Source organism: Nilaparvata lugens, chromosome 1 (assembly GCF_014356525.2).
Source record: "Nilaparvata lugens isolate BPH chromosome 1, ASM1435652v1, whole genome shotgun sequence".
NCBI classification, from domain to species: Eukaryota; Metazoa; Arthropoda; class Insecta; order Hemiptera; family Delphacidae; genus Nilaparvata; species Nilaparvata lugens.
Genome location: NC_052504.1, coordinates 57,666,821 through 57,694,783, shown reverse-complemented (window position 1 = coordinate 57,694,783; position 27,963 = coordinate 57,666,821). Strand labels below are relative to the sequence as shown.

Here is a 27,963-nt window from a genome sequence, read left to right as displayed (position 1 = left end):
ATCAACACAAAACGAATTGTGCATTGATGAGGTGAAGATTGAACCCAAAGAAGAAGACGACTGTGAGATAACATGGAAGGGAAAGCCAGAAGTGACGAGGAAAGTGTGCATAGTTGGAACAAACGTTTTCACAGTACAGCTCAGAGATAACTTATACCCTGTAAATACAAAAACAGCTTATCAATGAATTCTTCTTTTGCGTTCATTATCTTTTATTGTTATCTTTTTTCTCTCGCTCAGTGAAGTGAAGAATAACAATGATATAGCCTACCCCTTCACTAGTACCGGTACCTATCCTACCGTGTATACTACCTATTGTAATTCCATTATGATGAGATTTCATTTTATTCGAACTCAGTTATCACAAAGTCGGAAACAACAATGTATGATGACAATAAAATGATGAAAGCCTGAATAGCAATCTGATATTGTCGTTGACTTTTCCTGACAATATTATTATAACCTTGGTACCTGGCCTTATCAACAGAGTGACTCAGCGCAGTGAATGCATACAGTACAACGGTTTCATTACCATGATTTTCTGTTTTGGTGTTCATCTTTCTCTTTCGCCTTAAATGGATTGTTGGTGGCTATTCTAAGAGTTTATTCAATTTATTATGTTTGACTGATACGATTGCAGTATCAGCTGATTTTGTTCCAAACTGTATCAAATCCGGGTTAATTTCTTTGTTATTTGTTTTAGCAATAAGACTCCTACTTTTGTTATAAAATCATTTTTCACTTAGGAATTCATTTTATCTTTCAATTTTATTTTAAATTAAGTTTTCTGGATCTTTCTTATGTGACGGAAAGTCTTTTTTCTTACATTATTCCTTGTATAAAAGAGGCGCGGCGTGAAGTCGCAAGTTTGGTAAATAGCTTTACCCTCTTTTTTTTAACAAAATTTTCTTTATCTTTGTTCTTAACTCAAAATTTTCATTTTCTTTTTTCTCTCTATAGTTTATACCATTATACATTTTACAGAATAGTATTATACTCTTACAGATTACTTCTATGTCAGTTCTTGAATGTGATGACGATCTCATAGGCTATCATGATACAAGTGAGATAGATGATTTATTCTCATATGAACCACAAAACTTAAGCAATAAAAACCTATTGAATTTCTTTCATACTAATATAAGAAGCCTGAATAAAACTTTGAAGAATTGGTTCATTATTTGGCTAATATAAACTTTAAATTTCATATTATTGCCTTGTCAGAAACGTGGATTACGGATGATGCTCATTTTACTTACAGTCTTGAAGGATATAATGTTGTACAAAAGAAAAGTAAACACTCAAAGTGTGATGGAATATGTTTATTTGTTGATAAAAATTTTCATTTTGATATGATCGATTTGGATATTGAAGAATCAAATTCCATTGGTATGGCGTGTTCAATTGATAACATCAAATATACAATAATATTAATTTATCGCTCTCCAGCTACCAACATTAATAATTTTGTAACAAGTCTAGACGCTTGTTTAAACAGAATGAAGGACACTACCAATGTAATTCTAATGGGCGATATAAATCTTAATATTTTAGAAAACAATAGTTTAACAAATGAGTACTTGAGCACACTACATATCAATGGATTTAAATCCTACATCAATAAACCGACAAGGATAGCCAATGGAAATGGTACCTGCATAGACCACATATTTTTTAAGGAGGGGGGAAACAATAGAGACCTGCAGCGTGGCGTGATTATTAAAACTAATATAACAGATCACTACAGTATTTCACTGCACTTGAGTGAAGCCATGAAAAATAACACGGTAACCGAGAAGTTATGGACTAAAACTGTAACTGATTTTGACGAATTAATAGCTGACTTACAGGTTGAAAACTGGTCTGATGTTTACAGCACCGAAAATATCGATCAAATGGTTACTAATTTCATTGAAAAATTGACACAACTAACACACAAAAGAACAAAAACAATCAGACTAAGTAAAAAAAATAGACCACTAAAAAAATGGATAACACCCAGTCTAGTCAATGCAATCCGAGAAAGAGACAAATTACACAGGAAGCTCTCACGACAGCCAAACAATATTGAATTGCAAACCCGCTACAAAAACTACCGGAATACTTTAAATAATTTAATAAAAAGGGCAAAAATAGATTATTTTAATGAGAAGTTCGATGAACATAGGAATAACGCCAAGAAAACTTGGGAATACATTAACGAGCTGCTAGAAATAAAGAAAAACACAAAAGAAATAAGCCTAGATGCAGATATACTCAACGATTACTTTGCTAACGTGGGTGTATCATTTGCCAGAAAAATATCAGGAAATGTAAGTGATATCCCAGTTCCTCGATCGCTATCAAATTCATGTCAGCACAGTATCTTTCTCAACCCCACAAACTCAAACGAGATAATGTCAATTATAAATCAGTTGAAAAACAAATCTACACCAGGACCAGATAACTTCACAGGACCTTTCATAAAAAAAATTTCTCACCACATAACTGGACCCTTAGAACATATATTCAACAAATGTTTAAATGAAGGATATTTCCCAAAAAAGTTCAGAGAAGCCAGAATCATCCCAATACCTAAAACCGGAGATTTAAAAAAACCAGAAAATTATAGACCGATAAGCTTGATAAGTAACCTTTCCAAAATATTAGAAAAAATAATAAAAAACAGAATTATGAGTTTTTTAGAGAAAGAAAATATAATAAATGAAAAGCAATTTGGTTTTCAAAAAAATAAGTCAACTAAAGATGCAGTCATCCACTTGAACAAAATAATTTTTGACAATTTTAATAGCAATAGAAAAACTCTTGCAGTGTTCATGGATCTATCAAAAGCTTTTGATACGATACCTCACAATATATTATTAAACAAATTAGATAGGGCTGGAATTAGAGGTGCAGCAAATGATTTATTTTCTTCATATTTGACTGAAAGGAAACAATACCTACATCTTCAGGGTCAAACTGATATTAAATATACGTCAGGTTTCGGCTTGCCTCAAGGTTCTGTGCTTTCACCAGTTCTTTTTTTGTTATATGTGAATGACCTACTCAAACTAAACCTCCAAGATTGCACCACTCTGTCTTTTGCAGATGACACTGTATTGATCTTCAGCGACAAAAGCTGGGTAGAAACTTTCAATATAGCCAATAGAAACCTAATAATTATTAGAAAATGGCTTCAAGATCATATCCTGACTTTAAACGCTGACAAAACTAAGTATATCACCTTTTCACCCAATATAACTGGACAACCAGCAACAGATTTAAATCTTAGAATAGGGACAACAAATAATAACAATGAAAACTCTACAGATAATACAGAAGCACAAAAAACATTAGAAAGGGTTCACACGATTAAATATCTTGGTATATTATTGGATCAACATTTAAAATGGAACAAACACATAGATTATTTGTGCTCAAAGTTGAAATACCTCATTTACATTTTTTACAAAATAAATAAAATAAAAAACATAGACATTATACGGAAAATTTACTTTGCATACGCTCACTCATTATTTCAATATATTAATGAAGTATGGGGAGCTGCTTATGATACACATCTGAAGAAATTATTTATCTTACAAAAACATATTATAAGAGCAGCATTAGGAAGACCTCGACTCTATCCTAGTAGGGACATTTTTCTTGAATTTAAGGTCCCTACAATAAGACAGAATTATATGAAAAATATAATACTCCATATCAATAAGAATAAATCTAATTTTCCTGCACACATAACACCCCATAATACACGTCCTAACAATAGATTCAACACAGAACTCATTAAGCTAACCATATGCAGGCATCAATTTACCTATTATTGCAGCTACATTATAAATAAAATTCCAAACGATTTAAGTAAAGCCAGTTACACACACATCGATTTTTGATCATCCAAAAATCGATGTGTGTGTAGCTAGCATAAAGTCCCGCACATACACATAAATTTTTCTTCGTAAGGTGTTTTGCCGTTCTTATAAATCCTATTAAACAGATGATGTTTGTCAAGTTCCATTCAATCTAATGGAATTCATAAGGACGGCAAAATATCATACGAACAAAAATCTATATGTGTGTGCGGGGCTTAACAGTTCATGATCTCAAATCTGATGAGAAAAATATATCAAATTCCTGAGGTGAAGAAAATGAGGTGGATGGGTTTCATTCATTTTCAATCGTTCCAAAAGATATTGATTCATTTATTATCTATTTGATCCACCTTGAAATTATAGAATTTGGATGCAAACAATAGCATTATAAAAACAGCGAGGTACAGTATTATTCTATTAAATCTAGATAACCTCTGTTGAAGAGTAGTTCATCTTTCTAAAAGTTTATTGTTGTGCAACTGCTTTACACTCACCCGGATGTTCGGATCCCTCATAAAATTGTAGGGCCACCAATAACATAGTAGTATTAACATTGGTAGTTTCCAATAACACAGAACAAGCTTTACTTACTCACTCAGACTTGTTAACATGCGGCAGCCCGTGCAAAACTCAAAACTATTACCACGGAGTAAAGAACAATCATTGTTATGTATTCTGTGCTATTACCCATCAATAATTATTTTCACTTGGGAATCTTTCAGTGTGGGAGAAACTGAGTCCGCAACCCAAAAGACATTCATCTCAATTATATTCTTATAGATATACAGAGTGGGTGAAAAGTCCGAGAACGGCTTAATATCTCATACACAAAGGTTATTTGACGGTGGGTGTGATTGGGGATCCTACTCAAATCGAAAATACTACTTTACTATAACTTCAAAAATCTGGTCCGCCATCTTGGATCCGCAATATTGACTGCAACTTTATTTTTTTGAATAGGAAGGTGGTCATGCGATACATGATATCGATACGAAATTTCAAGAAAAAAAGAATGGCGAAAACCGCATATCGATATCTCAAACCGTTTAAAAGATATTCACATTATTAATCAATACTATTCAAAGCAAAAACTAGAGAAAAAAGTCTGAGAACGGCTTAATATCTCATACACAAAGGTGATGTGATGGTGGGTGTGATTGGGGATCCTACTCAAATCGGAAATACTACTTTTCTATGACTTTAAAAATATTGTCCACCATCTTGGATCCGCCATATTGAATGCAAATTTATTTTTTTTAAATAGGAAGGTGGTCATGCGATACATGATTTCGAAATATTAAGAAAAAATGATTGGCAAAAACCGCATATCGATATCTCGAACCATTCAGAAGATAATCTGTTATCAGACATTATTAATCAATACCACTTATATGTATTTCATTTCTGATATGCATGATATTGATTAATAATGTGAATATCTTCTGAACGGTTTGAGATATCGATGTGCGGTTTTCACCATGTATCGCATGACCACCTTCCGATTTAAAAAATAAGTTGCATTCAATATGGCGGATAAAAGATGATGAACCAGATTTTTGAAGTCATAGTAAAGTAGTATTTTCAATTTAAGTAGGATCCCCAATCACACCCACCATCAAATTACCTTTTTGTATGAGATATTGAGCCGTTCTCGGACTTTTCACCCATTCTGTATAATGAATGATAAATAAACAGAACATTGTGAGAAGGATAGAAAAATGTGTAAGAGAGATGGAAACATTCGCATTTCAGTACAGGTGAGGGTAGCCAAGGTTGGCTTCCCTTCCCCTTCACCCTCCCATGTTACCATTCTGGTATCCTGTAATTACGAATTACGGCGAATACCACGTTCAATGAACATTTTTTTGTTACGCTTCCTATCTTCTTCTGTTCAATTGAAACTCATACAAATGAGTGGGATCACACGACACATGTAAAACGATGTGAATGAACTGGATAACATGCTGATATTAGTGAGATTGCAGTATGTCCACACTTTCTTTTTAATAGATCACGTAGGCTACAGAAACTTTGAAACGGATGTAGGGCACTGTGTTCCGAAGTCTAGTTCAAAAATGCTAGTAGTTAGACATTATAGAAATAAGCACATTGAGTTATGTAAATTCAATACAATGTAGTTAGTGACGTGATTAGTATATTATACATGGTAAATGTTATGTGGACTCAAAAGTCTTTGGAATAATCATAATTATTACAGTACTTGGTAGTCTACTGTTATGGATGGATTCCATACAATATGTGAGAATTCTAATAAGATAAACAAATTACCGGAATCTTTCACTATCACCACAGCCGTCTGTAATCTACTGGAGATTGATGTACAATATCTCATCTTCCATTTAAGGATGAGAATATTTGAAACTCTTATACAATGACTTATTCAACCATTATAAAACTAAAACACAAAATTTGAAAAGTATTGAGCACCATTTTTTAGAGTGAACTATTGAAATTTTCCAATAATTTTACCAGAATATAGCCAATCTACAAGAATTTAGCATGTGTAATCAATCTCCATTGATGAATCAAACCAAACTTTCTTTTTCTTGTGATTCAACTCCGAATAACAAGTGAAAACATTTTTTAGTAGCTGACAGGCTACTATTTGATAGTAATAATTAGTGCAGGTCTACAGGCAGGAAGGAATGAATTCCAGCGTAGCTTATGAGCAGCATTGCTTGCAAATTCCAAAATTTGACAACGCTCTATTGTGAGCGCGCGACAGGATTTTCGGGAAATTATTGAATTTGCCACGGTCAGACCGAATGTTGTTTCCTGTAGGCCGCGTGTAACTGTCATAACAATGCTGGCTCATGTTTGTAACAATTCTTACCAGAGTGCCAAAATACTATACGGATTGCTGCTGATGGTGTACAGTAAATCAATACATTGTTAGGTCAATCCAAAATAGTTGCACTTTTTACGTGACAAAACAGTTGAATCACGATGATTGGATATACAGTATATGACTTTTAGTATAGAATGACTCTTTCTATTCCTGTCAACAACAAATTGTTGACATGGCCAAGTTTGGACAGTAATGTCCACTCTACCACTTAACCATGCAGCGACGCAGGTAGAGATAGATGAAATGAAGAATTTACGAGAATGTATGCTTCTCTCCACTATTATTTTATTGTATTTTGGCTTATTTGATATATTTATAGAGTTACTTCAATTTGGTACTATAATTATTATTGCAATATCCATTTAATTTTTCTATTTTTTGTTGTTCGAAATCCTAAAATATTACCAACAAATAGTATAAAATGGAATTCGATTATACTTCTGCTTTCTTGAAAGTTTGTGCTTGGTTTTGTAGTATACGAATTTTACATACACGTGGCATTACTGCATTTATGCAGTACTACATTTTTAGCCATTAATTTCATACTCATATAGTTTCACCCCAATAATACTTGGCGATGAAGTTCATAAACGATACCGTCAACGACAATTTGATGGCAGGTTATCTGCCATTGGTCATGCTGTTAACATGGTAATTCTTACAATAGCATTACCACAAAACTCTAGTCTATGTTGGCATTTGGATTCCTATTTTGTGGAGTATCATCACAATCTATGAATATGATCTCAATTTATAATATGAACTGCACACTGCAGTCCTCGTCTACAACAATATACCTCCTAATTAATGGAGATTGATTTACTGGTTGGATTCAATCTACACTTAAGTTTATCAGCCACCAGTAGATCCAATTCAGTCGAAACTCTAAACTTGCAATGCTCTAAATGGAACGAATTTTATGAACTTGAATAATCATTGATCAGCTAGAAAGTACTAGGCTGTATATTATTGACTCCACGTCACGTGTTTACTATCATCGTATCACGCATAATAATCGGAACTCTTCAAATAATAACTTGTTGATGAGATGGAGCCACGTGAAGATGATTAATAGAGCTGCCGTAAACCTGATCTTGATTGGTGTGCGTCTATCATTAAGCATGCTTTACTTGACTGGTCCGTAGTCACTCCAACCACTTTCTACTTCGAAGATTATTGCCTTCTTGCCAGTAGATCGGTGCAGTTTTGAGCAGCAATCAATCAACTCATCAGAAAAAATGCGTTTGTGCTGCTGGCTTACAAGAAGACAGCTTCATTACGAATGGATTACTAATTGTGATATGGCACTTTACATCCTGTTTCATAAGAAAGTACCGGCTTACTCTAGTTGTGCCATTTTGATAAGGTCATAACTGCAATTCATCTTCAAAGTTGTATGATTGTATGTTCTAAACTTGTAACATGAAATAAGAATTAAAATTATGTAGGTCCAGCCTACGCGGTTCTGGAACTGGGTGCACGGAGAATTATGGGGGCTACGTGAAGCAAACAAATTAAAATCATGATACATATTCTCACTGACAAGTTACTCGATTCTCCGCTAAATTGAATTTCAAGATCAAAGGAATTCTAGTCTGAAAATATAGACCAATCCGATAGATTGTATTTTCAAATATTGGTGTTATGAACATGTAAATTCCTACTGTCAACAACAATAAATTATCCTCAAAGCCTCAACTTAACCATATTATTATTTTTTCAAACCCAGGATTTTCATTAAATAATATTAGGTAGGATAGGCATTAGAATATTGTCAAGCTTTATGAAACAGACCTGAGAGATTTCGAGTTGTGAATTTGAATCAATATTCATTTGAGAAGGAATAGCAATTCATAATAATTAATATCAATCATGAAACTAACATGAAATTGCCACAATCACTTAATTCCCATATACAATGAATGATATTTTAATTGCTTTTTGAACCTATGTTCCTGTTATTTTTAAGAATTCTATTTCATTTCAATATCAGTGTTATCTCCAAAAGTCGAAGAGGAATTGAAATCAAATCAAATGTGTTGATTTTGTAATTTATGTATTATTCGTGTACAACTCAGGGCATGGCCCTTATGACAAATGAAGTTTATTTTTTTCTTCAAAAAATAAAATTATTTATTCAAAAACAATTTTTTTCTCTTTTCATATTCTCAAATGAAATAATCATTCAACGGTTTTCGAGAGTAGTTTCGGTTGTAACACCATTATCACCGTAAAATTCCGTTATAACCCTCTCACTATCAAATCAAACTGTTTCTATTAGCGGGGTGAAAAATAAAAATGATCCATTGAAATAATTGTTCCCATAAATAAATGGTTGTGACAGTTTCAAGTGTTTACTGTAGTATATCAGTAAAAACCATATCTTATATAGTAAGTGTGTGTGTGCACACAGAAAGCAGTCAGACGTTCGGAGCTCCAATGTTATACAAGGGTATAGATATATGGATATGTATATCTTTTATATCCGCTCTGATCGCTGACCGCTGCCCGCTCTTTGTGTACATACACCCTTATACCACTTCATCACCTTCAATGCGACACAGAAAGTTACCAACAATCTTTTTTCATTATATTTTGTCAATGATTAATCTACAGCATTGACCATATCATGCATGATGAATTACTGTTACTAATAATCTCAACATAACTAATACAGTAGTAGCATCTTAAATTGGCGATTCAACCTACAAGTGCAGAACAGCGTGGAAGATCTCTTCTTTTCTCCACTCTATGGCCTGTTCTGTACGGCTAAAGGGCACAAAAAGTGAACGCGCAATTAAGAACTGATATAGTGAATGAGTCTGACCTAATTCGTCTGTGTGAATTGTCATGAATCAGAATCAGAGGAATAGTCACAGTCAGAATAGATGATGAGAGCATAGACGACACTTTACACTATCTTGTTCTCAGTACTATAGTTTGTGATTAGAGTCAGTCAGAGAGAGTTTTACATTATTTTAAGAGGGGTTAGTGTCATAGACGGATTCAGAGCTACAGTCAGAGTCAGAGACGGTACATTTTCTAACTTTTCTGTTTAAAGATCTCTGGCCAGGTTGTAGCTGCAATCCATAATAAGTATTAACTTGGTGGGTAAGAACAATTCAATAAGACAAACAAAAAATTCAATAATATTCATGAAACTGAATGTAGCAATAATCCTAAACTTTTTCGATTCCTGGATTTAATGAGACCTTGAGTTGATAAGACTACCTAGTGGGTTGAGAAAAGCATATTTTCTTATATACTGTATTTTCAATACAATTTTTCCATTTGTTCGAGCCAGTACAGACAACGTTTCAGGGCTGTTATTGAGAATTATGCCTAGGGACAAGCTTGTTCATTTTCGCTTTGTTGGCCTATCAACCGAAAAGTAGGATCATTCTATTCTGGTTGTCTCCCGCAATTGGTTGCTCGACAACCTATCTTTCCTGTGGAAGTTTTTCATCCACGGAACTTGGCAAACATATGAACACATCATCAGTTCGCCAAGTTATGTTTAATCAAATAGAATTTATAAGCACAGCAAAAAATCTAACGTCCAAAAATCGATGTGTGACTAGACTTGGGGTTCGAACAGAACGGTTAGGTCAGCTTTCGAAGTAAGTGGCGGTCGCGGTCGTCCTTCTTGTGACACAAATACATTGAAAGTATGGGTATGAACAATACGGTTAAGTCTCGATTCCCGATCACCTCAATGATATTGAAGATGTTCTTGATTTACAAGATTATTCACCTGGACATTGGATTATTATCAGTTGGATTCTTCTAATGCCTGGCGCACTGCGCTACGGCTTCAGCGGTATCTAGCTTGGCATCTGTCAACTGTGACTGTCAAATCGTACATTCACATGTATCCTGACTACGTTGCTCACCTCCTTGGTAACCTCTTCACTAGTTACTGTCATACAGTCACCTCTATTAGCACCTTAACACCTTCTTAGTGTTATCGATCGAAACCGAAATCGACACCGCGACTTACTCGTTCTGTACTTCAGGGAAGTAATCAAGCATCAATATTAACTTACCATTTTTCAAATAATATTGATAAAGAGTAGGTTTTTGAAACTGAAAGTTGACAAGACACCAAGAAATCGGTTTAGAGAAGCAATTGGGAGCTAGAGAGTGTGAAAATCTAAACGCGCTCAATTAAAAAAAATCTTGACCACAGTCCGATTCACTTCGAAGATTTATCAGCCTTTCTCCCTCACTCACACATTCTCCTTCTCTGTCTTACATACACGTACCTCATTTAACCATTTTCCTCCATCTTCTTCGGTGTTGGTTTATTATTATTGTAATAGGGGCGACGAAGTGTGAGGAAAAGAAAGAGTTGGAGCTCAGTTGTTGTATGAAGTCCGGCGTAGTTACATGTGGAGGATACACGCGTCAAGTATGGGAATACCCGCGTTATATTAGCCTACGTTTTTGCGGTATTTGTGTGTGCTTTGTGGCTTTCCAGTTTTCCCTTATGTGTTTACCTTTCTTCAGTTTCTTTTGTGGTTTTGTCAGGTCAGTAATATTACCAAACAGCCTTTCAAGACTCGCGGGTCTGATACTTTGGTGCTAATTATTCGCAAATACTACGTAGATACTGTATGGGAATTGGAAACATGTACACTATTAGCATCCAAACATATTTGAATATTATTTGTGGTTTTCAGTTTTTTCAAGTTCAGTTTTCCATTACTTTTCTATTATTATGATAGGAAACTAGCTGTATTTTGAAAATTATGATTTCTCCACGGCAGTTGGTGTCGTCAACGTTTAATGCTAAACTGTAATTTTTTGAAGATATGGTCACTTTAATTGAACATTCTGGGTTTAAACCAACAGCTGTTCTGTCTACTAAGATGGAGGCTACATACGGCACTCAGGCACTATCAAAGTGACATTAATCTTTGTTCACATGAAGATGGTCACATCCATCATAATTTGTTACATTGCGGGTTTAAAGCAACAGCTTATCAATTCTCTATTCAGACTGAGCTGATGCATACGGTCCTTAGGTTCAATTTCTTCAAAAATTATAACTAGGTTTCAGCGACAGTTCGATCAGATCTGAGTGGACGGATGATTGGTTTTATAATATGATCTCCTCGGTTTAGAACCAACCAAACCTAGTTTTCGTTTTGATGAAATCGGACCATGGTCGGGCCAGCGGCCTACGTATTTTTACTTTCCTTGCCCTATTACCATAGGTGAGGAAAGTATTGCTTTCCGAAAAAAATTAAGGTACCCCAATTTCTAAATTTCTATACGTTTTAAGGTCCCCTGAGTCCAAAAAAGTGGTTTTTGGGTATTGGTCAGTATTTTGTGTGTGTGTGTGTGTGTGTGTGTGTGTGTGTGTGTGTGTGTGTGTACACGATATCTCATCTCCCAATTAATGGAATGACTTGAAATTTGGATCTTAAGGTCCTTACACTATAAGGATCCGACACGAACAATTTCGATCAAATGCGATTCAAGATGGCGGCTAAAATGGCGAAAATGTTGTCAAAAACAGGGTTTTTCGCGATTTTATCGAAAATGGCTCCAACGATTTTGATCAAATTTATACCTAAAATAGTCATTGATAAGCTATATCAACTGCCACAAGTCCCATATCTGTAAAAATTTCAGGAGCTCCGTCCCATCTATGCAAAGTTTGATTTTAGATTCCCAATTATCAGGCTTCAGATACAATTTGAACAAAAATTATCGAGTTGAAAAGATTGAGCATGAAAATCTCTACAATTAATGTCCAGTAACATTTTCACCCAAAATTGAAAATAAGCTTAAATTTTGAGAAAATGTAATTATTCAATTGCAAACTGTTGGCTAATCAACACTATGAAGAGATAGAATGATTCTATTGAATCATTCACTATGAAGAGATAGCAGATCTCGTGTGTATCCAGCGTTATTAACCTGTCACCAGCTGGCTCAGATCTTTGACTTGAGATGCGCGTTTACACTAGTGTCAGGTGATCAATTTTCATAACGGGAAGGAAAGTTGTGTGAGTGCGCCACACCAGATTTTTTCTCCAGAATCCCAGAACATCTTTCTAAATCAGCTGTCGTTGTACTGTATATGACTAAATACAAATTGTTCGAATGTACAATTCAATGCGAAATAAATTTGAATGACTGTAGCCGGTCGACAAAGTCGATCCGCTCGTGTCGATCAAGTATCATGATCGATATTAAATATTGTCTTGTCCACATACCTCCGTAAAAAAATCTGGTGTGGCGCACTCACACAACTTTCCTTGCCGTTATGAAAATTTATCACCTGACGCTAGTGCTCACGCGCATCTCAAGTCTACTATTCAAAGATCCAAGCCAGCTGGTGACAGAACAATAACGCTGGAGACACACGAAGTCTGCTATCTCTTCATAGTGAATGATTAATAGAATCAACAGTTGCCAACAGTTTGCAATTGAAATAATAAAATTTTCTGGAATTTCGAGCTTATTTTAAATTTTAGCTGAAAATCTTACTGAAGTTCTAGAGATTCTCATGCTGAATCTTTTCCACTTGGAATATTTTGTTTAAATTGTATCTGAAGCCTGATAATTGTGAATCTAAAATCAAACTTTGCATAGATGTGGCGGAGCTCCTGAAATTTTTACAGATATGGTTTTGTGGCAGTTGATAGAGCTTATCAATGACTATTTGAGGTATAAATTTGATTAGAATCGTTGGAGCTGTTTTCGAGAAAATCGCGAAAAACCCTGTTTTTTCGTGTACATGTCCGGTACAGTGAAAATATAATTCCGATGAGTTCTAATGGGACGATTCCCAATGAACCTGGCCAAGCGAGTATGAGTAGTCCCTTTGAAACTCTTGGAAATGATACATCTACTATATTGGATACGTTCACTCATATACCGATATTTGGGAATCCAGATTTACTTCTATTTTCTAGTTGGCACTATGTGTTGTAATGCATTGATTTCATATTGTAATAAAATCATTTTAGATTATTAAATTCAATTGTGTAATGTGTTTTGAGTAGTGACCGGTTGATTCAGTGCTTGGTGTGGCCACTACTTGTACTTTAAGCTGTATTCGAAGCATATTATACAGTATCAGTATCAGTGCCCTTGAGGGGCACAGTGAAAATATAATTCCCTTGGGCAAATAAAACAATTTACCTTTCTAAACAATTTATTTTTCTTAAACCTTTCTAATAAAACAATTCTACTCAACCCGGAAAAGTGAAGTGAGAATAGTCCCATTAGTAGGCCTACTCATCGATATCATATTTTTACTGTAGTAGAAATGTTCACAGATACTGAATGAGGGAGTGAGGGAGTCCAGGTTTACTTGCACCAAATAGGATAAGAAGTAAAAATACTTTTAATTACTTACTTCTTACGTACTTTCCTTACTTACTTCACAAATTCCAACACTTATTCTCCATATTAAGTCTTACTTACTCTTACTTATTTACCATATTAAGTTGTCAATCTCTTTGCTTCTAATTTGAAGTCAGCACAGTATATAGATATAGATTGTACTTTTATCTATTTACCCTTTACATACTTTTCTTGCTTATTTTACAAATTCCCTCACTTGTTTCCTTTATTTACTTGCTCACCTAAATCTCTTTCCTTCTACTTACAAGACAGAACAGTGTTTCGATATAGATGATTGTACTCTTAATTACTTACTTCTTACGTACTCTTCTTACTTACTTCACAAATTCCCTCATTTGCTTCCCTTTTTTACTTACTTAATTGTTAATTTTACCTACTACTTACTCTTTACGAATTTACAGTATTGTTCTCTTTGTTTCACCTTTGAAGTGGGCACAGTGTATTGATTGTGATTGTGGTGTTAATAGATACGGTCGGGTGCCGGTGGTCCGGTGGCTGGTGTGGCAGGAGGAGGGGGCGAGGATGCCGGCGCTGGAGCGGAGCAGCAATGGCGCCCTGGCGCTGCACTACGCCGCAGCTCGCGGCTGCCTCGACTGCGTCCGGCTGCTGGTCGATGCCTCCCACGAACTCAGGTAATAATCGAATACTAACTATATTTTGTTAATCACCGTGTTACTAGCAGCGGTGCGGCAAGTGAGAAGCAGGACAAATTTTAAGCCGTAATTAGATAGGGGTACATCAGTTCGTCAATGGGGAGTACATCAGTTCGTCAAGTACCTCTGACCAGTCCTCGAGATACCGAAAGAAAGAATAAGAATACTATTATTCCATCAAGGCAATATACAATTCAATAGGTAACATCAATGCAAATATATCAAGAAGTCAATAAACGTTAATAGAATTATTTCACAAAAAGAACGACATAACAAACAATTCTAGTCTAAAAAACCTAACACGGGCAGATGAAAGAACTCATAAAGAGAATAAATGGTATTCTTTGAAAGAGGATTCTCCAATCTTTTTTTGAATGAAGGTATTGGTAGTTCCTAACTGTGATAGCGAGGATATTACAAAATTTTAAAGATAAGGAGAGTTGAGCCAGTGAGTTACGCCAAGCATAGAATGTTCGTTACTGATAACACAGTAACTGCTACACCGTTGCACGTTAGGGATTTGTAAGAATAGGTTATGGAGAGGTTAGTTGAATGAATTATATTTTTGCTTTTGCTGGTATTATTCAGATTAATCTGATAATTTTGGAATTGAATAAATAAATGATACAGCATCCACTGGACTTCCTGGAAGCAACAGGAACTTCTCGTACTGAAGTTGCCTATCCGGGCTGGTTCTTGATCAACGGAAATCTTGATGAAATGAATGTCACCCATTGAATGGTTCAAATTGTCCCGCTCCCGTTGTCTTCCCGTCTCCTGATTGCGGGGAGTTCAGTTTACATTTCATCACTTCTTTAATCACCTCATACCAAGTTAAAATTTGTTAATTTTCAATATGGTAAACATATTTCAACGCTAAGTTTTCTGGTCGAGTGTTAATACATTGAATAAACCCGTCAATGAACTCTCATTTTGGACACCGTTTTCCAAAAATGGACATAAATATGAGTACAAACTACACTGTTCTATGCAGATACAAGAGTATATAACTTCATAATACAATTATTGCTTTGATTCTATATTCATTTATTATTGCTACAGTCTTATTTTTATAAAGTACCCAAGTTCTTATTTCTCTTCAGTTCATGTTAGTTTAGCTTATTGAAAAATGAGATATATACAAGGTTTAAATTGTATTTAAAGTTTTAAATCAAGTATATCCAGGCCAGCATGATTGAAATCTTCATAAGTAGAATGTTTTAGTAGAATTGTGAGTGGTTTTACTATGTTATTGTCTAATGTCGTGATGCTTCAACCTATTCATTTATTTTGTGAGCATGTCACATTAAAATATCACTCTAATGATTAGATTACCCACAGCACAGAGAGCTCACAGCAGCTCTAAGCTAGTGAGTGGAAAAGGTATGAACCTAAATCATTTTTAAGTTGGATCCAACCACCAAGTGATTTGGTTCATGACTTGCGAGCTTATAGTTCTACTATAACTGACATATGAGCATATTAGCATGGACAAATAGAATGTATATTTGAAATTGAATTGAACATTTATTTGAAGGTATATCAAGCATAGAATGTTCGTTATGCTTTTCATCTTTACTACTACATAATTATGATCGTCCTATTGAATGAATCTCTCGTCCCACATCTCAGCCACTTTTACTACAAGGGCACTCTAAATTTCACCGTGAACGCACATCAAGTAGAAGATACGCAGAACTGTAAAACGACGAATTCAATGAATTGATCAAGTTTGATTATGATACTGAAGCTCATGTCTCATGTCTGATATCATTGCTGTCCTCAAGCAGATACCCTTCCAAAGAGAGAACCGACAACACTTCATGTGAGAAGTTTTTTTTTGTAAAAGAAGATCAGCTCAATTTTTTTTATGCAGGTGATGTAAGGAGAAATTACACAGTAAAACACAATCTAATCAAATCGTGCACGTTTTCAAGTTTTACAGCAAAGTGTGAATTTCACAACATAACTTACAAAGTATTAGTTACACGATAACTGCTCAATTACACTCCCCACATGAACTTCAACACACGACGACGTTTTCTCCTCCAAGCTAACTAATAAATATTGCTCAACAACAATTTTATTGATTGTGACCGACCGGGTGGAAACCTCGCCCATTGATTAGCATTATCGCAGCCAGAGAAAGCTCAACAATTATTCAATGAAGTTGAGAGAAAGTGCAGACACACACAGCATCCTGTGCGCAAGCGCATGTCACAATACACAACTTGTCTCAATGATGTAAAAAGTACGGTTGAAAGTTCGCCCATGTTGGATTGCAAGTTTATCGATAATTACGTCAGTGATAGGTCAGTGACAGCAACAGTGACATCGTGTGTTAAGATACGTTTCAATGTACGTTTATGAGACAATGGCCGACGACCGAGAAGATCCTATGTGTGAATACTCGTCATCGGCCATTGTTGAATTATCGGAAACGGGAAAACTGGAAATAGTATCCCATGATAATAATAGTCGATAGTAAATATTTTCAAGCTTGAAAAATCTATTTATTTATAAGAAAAAAGTTGAATCAAACTTCATCAATAAGAAAAAAGTTGAATCAAACTTCATAAATAAAAAAAACTTGAATCAAACTTCATGTGTTGAATAAACTACTACGTAGTCTAGGTTGATGAACATATTTATATGAACCTTGAATTAAAAAAAGTTGATTACTTTAATTAAACACTGAGTTAAAACTCTATGGGTTTGAATTCTTTGAATTAGGTTTAAATTATTTTGATTGAACTACTTACAAAACTCAAATTTATATATCAGAAAAACTTACATAAACATAGAGGTGACATTTTTATTGGACAAATCTTATGATTCATGTATATTAAATTTCGTATTAATTCACATTACGATTTCAATGTAAATTTCCAATTGACGTTAATATATTGGTTGGGAGGGCTGTATCAAAGTTATAAATGAATATAGTACCACTATTTCTAATAGTTTAGAAGCTTAGTCTCAATATTATTTTTATGATCTTAGCGTAGAAGTAGAAAACGTCCCTGCTTCATTATAAGATATGTAATCTTATATGTCCCTGCTTCACTAATATTCTGTAATCAGTAACGATGCTTTTTCTGGAAGCAAATCAACTGGAACCAGAGAATAGCGATAGATTGGTTATTCTATGCTGGAACCTGGCTCGATCGATAAAGAGCTAATAACAGCTGCGTACTGAAAATATTCTCATCGAAGATGAGTTGCGTAATTTGTGAAAGGAGGTTACTGAAAGTATAGGATAGATAGTTCTGAAACAAATTATTTTTGTACCATTTTGGTCCAATGTAATCTGATGGAAGCAATGCATATGTACATGAAATTGTTTTTACAATTAAATATAAATGTTCTGATGTGGTGAACGTGGGCATCTTGTAGAATATATCTAGAAGGTATTTATTGAAAAAATATGAATAATGAAACAGGGTAGTTGTAAAGTGAAGAGTGGAGTTCTAAATAATGAATATAGAAAAATATTTTTTAATAATGTGGGTAACTTTAACTTTAACAATGTCTCCTAAAACAGATGGAATTAAATAGAGAATGCATTTATTCAAATGAGCGCTGCTATCCAGAGATTGTCAGTTTGGTGTAAGGGCAAGCATTCCTGACTAGCAATTGGGAGGTACCAGGTTCGATTCCCGGGCTGGCAACTAAATTTTGGATAGTAGTTCTCATCGAATTTCCATCTAGCTGTTAACTTTGTTGTCAATGTCTGCAGTAGCAGAGGTCTTCGGGGTGATTTGCAGCATTTATTTAGGATTTTCGTTAAATAATAATTATTTCTAAAACATTTTGAACGCCAAAAATATGTTGAATTATGTTCATCACTTTCTCAAAACTAAATAAAAGTAAAAATTCATTGTTTTTAGAGTTTCAGTGTTTACATTTATTGAGTTGAGAAAAGCAATGTTCATGTATGTTGCAATGATGTTACCTTCCACAACTATTTTAACAATTTAGGTATAATTTTCATGACTATATTAAAATGGAAAGTAACTTTTGAAATAGTATAGACATATTAGATACTTGGATTTATTCTAAAATATTTTTCATTGGTAATCAAATATTTTCGTACTGCTGGCTGGCTTGTGATTGGCTATAATTCCAAAATGGAGGCTACTGAGCTCATTGGCCAATCAGAGAGCTCCTTGAATTTGGAGGCGTCATTCTATTATGTGACAACGTTCACACTCATTTTTTGTTTTTGTTGAGTAGAATGAACTGATGAATGATTAATTATGGGTTTATTTATACATTTATATGGGTTTTTCTGCTTAATCTTTAGTTTTTTGTCATTTTTAATATCGGGACTCATTTCCTATGTTTTTTGTTCTTCTCTCAGCCCTAACAACCCAATAATCCCCAGCAATCCAGCCAACTCTTGACATCATTGTAGCGATTCACTTTGTAATAAAAACGAAACATCTTTTTGTGTGATTTAGTACAAGGTTTACCAGGCTATAACATCGGAATATCAATCAATGACATCCAGAATAATAATTTAGTTGTCCGTCTTGACGAGTTTCTACTCTGTAATATTCGCACACAGCTGTCCGGTCTCCGCAAAAAACGTTTCACGGATGCAGCAGGCAAAAGTTTATTAATAGCCTAAAAAGTGTAACAGTCTTTGAAGTAAAAGTCTTCATAGCCTTCAACGTGGTCTGCTTTACTTTTGTTTCCACCCTGGTGATGGGTTTGATTATTCCGATTAAGCCTCATTTAAACATTTAACCTCATATACTGAGGTTACTACTGTTACCACTGAGGTTGTGACTGTTTTACAACTGCCGTTGCAAACCAGTCTCAAATCAGTTGTGCGCGCAACTGTTTTGCAAGCTTGACAATGTATTGAAGAGGGAAGACGTAAACGACGTAAACTGTTCAAACTGTAAAAGATGTAAACTGTTTTTTGACGATCTCTAAAAATAACTAGTTTTCAACTATAGTTGGAAAACTGTCGCACCGTCTGCGCTTGGCCTACCACAATGCTTGTACGAATTTGGAATGAGTCAGAAAAAATTTCATATTGAAACACTCGCATTTATAATAATTAATTGTGGGAGAATAGACCTATTTTGAAGTGGGGTAAATATTTAGTTGAGTCTATTTTCATCATGTGAATAATAAAATAGATAAGATCAACCTTTATAAAACAGTCCGACTCATTTGCAGGACACAATTTGGAGGTAGGTAGCCTAGATACTGTAAAGTAGCAAACTATACTTGCAAACCATATTTTGGTTGGTTACCATGTCTTTGACATGGACAATCCCTGCAAACCTCCGTACAAACCATGACTCCCATACTGGTGAGTCTATAGTATATTTTGTACTGTGATTGTATTATCAATGCAGATTATTATTATTATTAGCGTATGGCTTTGAATGGTGGGGAGACCCAAGGGTACTTCCACCTCGCCGTATATAGTCCAAAGTTCCCTAATGCGAAACCGGACACTAAGGTTATAGTTATCGATGCAGATCATTGAGTATTACTATATACGTTGCTATATACAGTGCAATAATAAAGTAGCTATAGAGTCGCATTATATTTAGAGACAGCAGCGCAGTCTATCGACTTCATAATAATCTTGTGGTGCACTCATTTGGAACCGTGGACCGCGGTGGACTTGTTTCTGCGCTCTCCGGTTAGTTTACCGGTAGCTGTTCACTATATTGCACTGTGCTCCGTTGTCGGGAAGAGTAGCATAGTTCTTCAGATACCTCGTCATTCTACATTCTCCAGTAACATAGCATTCGTGGAATATTATCAATATTTCTGGACAAATCTTTTTCACTTCTGCACTATGCTCCGTTGTCATGAAGAGTTCCTTACTTGTTGATATAATATCATCTGACTGACATTTTACATTCCTCGGTAACTTTGCTTTCCGGGATCATTCTGTATTCTCAATAGTTTCGATCAAATTTTATTAGTTTTGTTTGAAAGTTCGGTATCTGTGGTTATTTTGTTATCATTCCTTGGTGGCTTATTCTGTAATCGACAAATAAATAAGTGAACTACGAATGGATATCAGTGGTATTGTACTTGTATCTTTAGAACTGTCTGTTATGAATTAAAGTCACAATATCTACAAGGATAAAAGTTCTATTATTCTTTATGGTATTTTGTTCGATACTGTATGTCATCTGTTTTAAACATGAACAATTGAATATTAGGTGAGTTGCAAACGGATTTCAGTGGTATTCTTTCTGAACTGTATTGATGATTGTCATGAATTACAGCTTCATAAGAAAAGCTGCTTGAATTTAAAAGTATAAGTCAAAAGTATTAGTTGGGTATATTATCGATTGGTATATATATTTTCCCTTTTTTATGGTGATGCCCACATAAGCTCTAGATTTGTGCGTGGGCAATGAGACGGAAGGATTTTGTTGAAGATTTAATTAGATGAAAATGTAATATTGGTTATTATTTTATCCATTATCAGATTCTATTGGATTAGGGTTCATTCATGCATTAGTAGATCCATTGATTTATTGTTATTTTTAGAAATTTTCTCTATTAATTTGTAAATATTACCAAAAACACTGTTCACTGACTCGAATCCCACCGGCAAATGATTCATTTACCATGACACTAATCCTTCAAGTAGTATTCAGATGTTATATAATATAAATTTAATCATATTCCAAATATTTCAAGCCCCAGTCCAAAGAGAGAGAGAGAGAGAGAGAGAGAGAGAGTACTATCTTTCTAAACTTTTTCAAGTGTTGGAGTGTATCGAAAGACTACTATGAGTGTAAAACACATTTGTATACAATGCCCTACATTAATTTGAGTATTTCCATGCTCTTAACAATAAGGTTTGAGGAAAGTTAAGTTTATTTCCTGAAGAAGTAGTAGGTGTCAAATGAGTATCACAGAATGAACCAACGGTGTTTTCAAATTTATTGTGCTATTGTTTATTTTAGAAGCATCCTTGTCCCAATTATAAGCTAGCCTACTCAATTACTATTCTTTGCAAAACTTTCCTAGCTAAATCCAATATTTGATTTCCTTATTTGGAACAACAATCAGAAAACAATAATTCGCCTGAGTAAGGATTAGTGTTAACACCATATTAGTTGAGATGATACAAACAGAATCGAACAATTGTTTCCCTATCAGTTTTACACTCGTTTACTACCGTTTTAAGCTATGAGAATATTGAAGCTTCGTCTATTTCAATAATTAATCGCAACATTCGATGATTACACTTAAATAAGATTCGATGATTACACTTGAATAAGATTCTTGACAGGAATTATAACGATTGATTTTAGTTGGAAAATGTAGAAGATACTTCAAAGTTGATGTTCAGAGATTTTTGTATATTTCTGAAATGGGTTTGTTGTGGTGCCAGTGAATAGTGTTGTGAACAGTACAGTTCTTAATGTATCCAACAAAGAAACATGTAACATTCTTTTCGTATGAGAAGTTAATCATGGAGACTCTGGATAGATATTCCAAGTCGGAACAGAGACAATTATCGGGAAGGTGGATGCGATACCTGAGTTATGGGTGAGTGAAACTGATCAATTTTTTTCCTCTATATTAGCTGTAAAATTATATTTGAATAATTCAGAATTATATGTCATTAAAACATGAATGGACATTTCCTGGTGCAAGCTTTTCGAACAATTTGGCACAGCTTTTACACTTTCAAATATACAATTTTGTGAAAGCCTATATAACTCGACTAAAAGTTATTTTTGGTCATTTTTGGTAAATTTAATAACTATCTCAAAAATTGATATTTTTGTTTTAGTAGATCAAAAATACCATGAAGACTCTATCCTCTGAATCTCATAGGTTTATCTCTTACCGAATTTGAAATGTTCTGTCCCGAAAATTTAAACTTTAGACGCTGATATCTCAAAAAGTAATGATCGGAGAAAAAATGTTTTTCTGAGAAAACTTTTTCATTTTGATAGCTTGATGATATATACAAATCGAAGAACATTGAAAAGTATCACCAGTAGAAAGTTTATTTTTAGCCTTTGCACACCCTTAACGAAATGCAGAGAACAGAGTGTCCATGAAAGATGTAACAGCTGAACACCATAGATTCTTCATGGAATTTTCAACAATAAATGCTCAGTAGAATTTTCTTATATCGACCTTAGTTTTCGAGATTTTTCGATATTTTTGAAAAACCTCAATAACTAGAAAAGTATCAATCAAAATATATTTCTAAGGACATGACTGGGAAGAAGGAGAAATTTGCAGAATTAGTATATTTTTGTTCCTTTGTTTGACGTTTTTGAACTTTTTATGAGCGCTCAAAGTTGGAAAAAGTATATTTGGTTGAGTTCAATGCCAAATTTGAAACAGTTTGAACCCTCATGAAATGTTCAAAAACATCAAACATAGGATCAAAATACATGAATCTAATCTCTTTCTCTTTCCAATTATAGCCTTATAATTAGATTTTGACTGATAGTTTTCTAGTTATTGACGTTTTTAAAATATATCAATAAATCTATATATATCTCGAAAACTAATGTCGATATACAAGAATTTCTCTGAACATTTTTTGTTTCAAGATTGATGTAGAATCGATGGTCTTCGGCTATTACACCTTTCGTGGGGCACTCTGTATATGAATGCCTGCTTTGCTCATGTGTCGCTTGATATGATACAGACTACAGAGAAGACAAATCAAAATGTCTTCATTTAGTTTATTATGGTTTGTTTATGCTAAGTAATAGCAATTCAAAAATATACTTTCAACAAATTCTTTCAAGAGGACTGTCAACTTCTTGACTACATTTATGTTAACTCGGTTTTCATTAGTAGGCTACCATACGGTTTCGTGAATCATAACTTTCAAGGCTCACATTTCCTCGACTGAATTTGTTTCAAAGAAGTCAACTGAAAATTTTGGAGACGTAAATGTTTTGAACAATCTTGAATGAAGCCAGTTTGGTTTTGAAATGCTGCTATCCTACCACGTGTATATGCAATGATTCTTTATAAATCATCGTAGCAGCGCTACATTGATTGGAGATTTAAAATATTGCCCGCTTGACTATCTTGCAAAAAATTGAAAATTCAATGAATATAATTCATTGAGCGAGAGTTAAAATTTCAACTCTATTCTATCAGTTAGCTGAATTTTGACCAAAATCAGTTTCATTTCTTAGTTGTTGGAACAATCAAATACCAATACTAATGATGATTTTTAAAATTCTTGAACTTATTACAAATGCTCTCTCACAAAAAGTGACAAAAGGCAATGAAGAAGAAGAAAGAGGGGAAATAGAGAAAGTAGAAGGAGAATGTAGAAAGTAGAATGGAAAAATACGAGAAAGAAAAATAGCACGGAGCATGATTGAGGTGAAAAAGAAGAAAATTGACAATCTGAGGTGAGATGAGGACCAGTATGAGGTGCGTCTTTGATAGGAAGCGATTACTCTCTCACTCACTCTCTCTCTCCCTCTCTCTCTCAAACAGAGATAGAATGCTGGTGTAGGTTGGCCACGTTTATTTTCTATGTGATGATTAGCGATGAGATGATCCTCATTTGATGCGTGAAAGTACTCTACTTCACTGGTGATGAATCTGTCGACCAGGAAGTGAAGAAGAATCTTGTTGTTGACTGTTGAATTTTGTTTTTGCTCCATCTTGTACGAGGTTGAGAATTATTACCTACAGTGTTGAAGGTTTCTCGAATAAATTGAAGTGAGAGTAATAATTAAATATCAAATTCAGTTCTTGTGTATCAAAACAATGATAGTGTAACGAGTTGCTATAAAATCGTAAAATTTGCGTGGGAAAATAGATTCACAATTTTAACTTTCAAGTATTTTATATATGTAAGGATATATCTTTGAGAAATTATGAGGAAAGTCTCTGTAAAGAGTTCCGAGTCGGTGAACCTCTCTGTAGAGAGTTTAAAAGTTTTCTATTTGGTCCGCTGAATCAGAGTAGTGAAGTTGAAAAACGTTGTTTAAATTGTCTTGCTGTCCAAAAGAAGTTTTCGATAATTTAATTATTTAGTTATTCAATAGTGAATAGGTTTTTCATTTGGTATTAACATTTTTCAAATAAATGCAATATTTCTTGAGTTTTTGATTTATTGTGATACATTTTGTAATTCATTTAGAGTATAAAATCAACCTTCAAAATTCAAAATTTTCAAATCATTATTCCTGGACCGAAAATCAAGTGACGAAGCAATTTTTGATTATATAACCTTAACTTTTGGACAACATTAACATTTTATCAGAATTTTTGGAAAGAAATAGTACAGGCTCGGCCTAGTTTTTCCTCTAATGTAATAATTGTATTATGATTATAGTGTTTTACACAGTAAATAAATAAAATAAATTTAACGCTGGAGAAAAATTCACACAAGCATCCAGAGATATGGTTTGAATAAATTCAACACTGTATTCATATAAGGAGTAATATCCTATTATATTAAGCGAGCAATTTCTGTATATCTGTTTATATTTTTATATCTGGTTATCTGGTTATATCCTATACTATTAAACGAGCAGCTTCTGTTTATATGTTTGGGTTTTTAGATGTTTATATATGTTTGTATTTCACCGGATCTCGAAGACGGCTCTAAAGATTCGATTGCACTAGGTCTCATCTCTGAGAAAACTCGCTGAAGGACATTAAAATAATAATTATAATTCATCCTTGGAAAAACAGCTGATAATAATTATTTCGTCGTCTGTTGGTGATGAAAGTGAGTGAGCGAGTTCATGTGTGTGGGACTGTGTCAAAATGTGTAGGAATTGATCAGGATTAAAAATAAACGGCTTTTTTGCAACCGGCACTAAGTACGTGATTGAATGATTACAAAAGTTCAACAGCTGAGTCATAATTTTGACACAGTCCCACCAATACCTACTATTACTAATAGTAATAGTGGGTATTGGTCTATTACTTATAGTAATAGTAAGTATTGGTCTATTACTAATAGTAATAGTAGGTATTGGTCTATTACTAATAGTAATAGTAGGTATTGGTCCCACTAACATGAACTCACTCACACACTCACTTCCATCATCAACAGACGACGAAATAATTATTATCAGCTGTTTTTCCAAGGATGAATAATAATTATCCTTTTAATGTCCTTCAGTGAGTTTTCCCAGGGATTGATTGATTGATTGATTGATTGATTGATTGAGTACTTTATTTATGTAGATTACAATATATACTGGCTTATACACTTATATACAATAGCTTACAATACAGCAAAATTATAGATGAATTTACATAATATAGACTAAGAAAATAATTATTGAACTGTATATGATATGAAAAAGCAGTTTGCAGGGATGAGACCTAGTGCAATCGAATTTATATATTAGGCTATAAACTACTATGGTCTAAATTTTGTGAGAATCGTTAGAGCCGTTTTCGAGATCCGGTGAAATACAAACATAAAACATCTAAACATATAAACAGAAATCGCTCTTTTAATAGTATAGGATTTACATGTGGGTAATGTGATTGGAAGATGAAGTTATTATTATTTATAGATTGCATGCATTTAGCTGGATTCGAATTCGCAACTGTTCCGTTATCAGTCTATAAAAGCGCCTTTATCTGACTGTCAGTTTCTCAATCGGTAAATTTAGTCAAATAAAAAGAATAGATGAGTAGAAAGATGAAGATGTAACAAAAAAAGCGATCAAGAAATACTCAGAGGAACAGATAAATATCAAGAATTTGCATGACATGAGCAATTTTACTTCCCGGAACAGTTACTTGATTGAGAAAGATGTCGGAAGGCGTCACAGGAGACAGAAAGCGAGGAAGAGAAAGAAAGACGGATAGAAGGAGAATGATTAGGGAGAAAGAGAGAAAGAAGTATAAAAAAGATCCCAAATGAAAGTGCATTCACACTTAGCGGTGGCGTAGCGAGGAACTAACGTGAATAATTAATTACCGTCATGTGCTATCTGATTTTAATTGTACGCCTCAATCTGTATAATTAGAATATTGAAGTAGGAAGTGGCTTGGGCAACCAGTCGGTGCGATCAACTGATCAAAAAAGATCGATTAGATTCATCTACGATGCACGTAACATCTTTGATTTCCACTTGCCTACAGATCTTTATGATTTCTAATTGCGTCAAGGGTCTCTCACATCGGATTTAGCATTTTATTGATCGGATCACTGAGGGCCGTAACCATTGTTTGATTAAATAGTCCAGGCGCTGGCTTACATTGAGCATACATGAGAGAGGCAGAGAATTTGACTTCGGATTATTATTATTTGTTAGGGGGTCTTTAGTGTATATGAAACTCGATGTCGTCACGTCCCAGAGTGGTCGACAGCTTGGGAGGGAGGGGGTTAAGTTGTAAAAAACGCGCGCTTATAAAATCGCCTGTCCTGCAGTTACTATTCATAGTACAGCTTTTAATTTTTTCTCAAAATTATGTACACATAACTGGCTTTCAATGTGGTCCTGTACATTTTTGCGATAAACCGCATAGTTTTTCCGTAAAAAAATAAAATATCTCGAAAAATGTATTTTTTTATTATGGACTTTTTGTTATTTCTCGAATATTCAAGTCATTAGCCGACTTAGAGGAAAATGCTCCCAATAAACGTTGTAGGCCGTTTCTTCCTGAATCCAATGATATATATAGTTTGGGGGTTACGATTATGGATGCGGCGGTGAGAGGGGGATAAGTAGCACTGTTACGCTGCGGCGCGGTCCTCCCTCATGATTAATGCCCGTAATGGCCAGTCTATCGCATCGCTCCTACTAGTCTATGCATTCAAATTATGTATTTCAAGAACGCTATCTTATGTATTTTCGGTCGCTGAACACAATTTTTCAACTCTCAAGCCTCAATAATTGATAATTCTCATCATAATATACAAATTATGGTCAAAATTACAAACTTCATCTCATTATCATTATTTATGATTTACATTGTAATGATAAACCATCTTGTTAGGAATCCTATTGTGTTTCTCAGTCGATAAAAAACTGACATTCCATTAAGAGAGAATAATTATCCGATTTATTTCGATTTACTTGATATAGTGGTCAGTTAATTCCCATGAAATGTTTGTGGAATTTCTTAGTTCTTCATGGTGGAAATGGAATTCATCATTCATTCATTATCATAATGATTATGTTTAGAATGAAAATGTTAATATTTCGTGAATCTTTAGTTTGTC

The 27,963-nt window shown here is 34.2% G+C and overlaps 1 protein-coding gene across 5 annotated transcripts in view; it reads left to right on the top strand.

Moving 5' to 3' along the window:
- LOC111055269 (espin) overlaps positions 1-27,963 on the top strand; it is a 136,963-nt gene that overhangs the window by 52,642 nt on the left and 56,358 nt on the right. For 3 of the 5 annotated variants that reach the window (XM_039437862.1, XM_039437856.1, XM_039437888.1), the window contains exon 2: positions 14,592-14,756. In XM_039437862.1, coding sequence (XP_039293796.1) covers positions 14,592-14,756 — 165 coding nt within the window. Of the gene's footprint in view, positions 1-14,591; positions 14,757-20,460; positions 20,978-22,062; positions 22,323-27,963 lie in introns of those variants that run through there. The other 2 variants (XM_039437877.1, XM_039437872.1) reach the window with 2 other exon arrangements.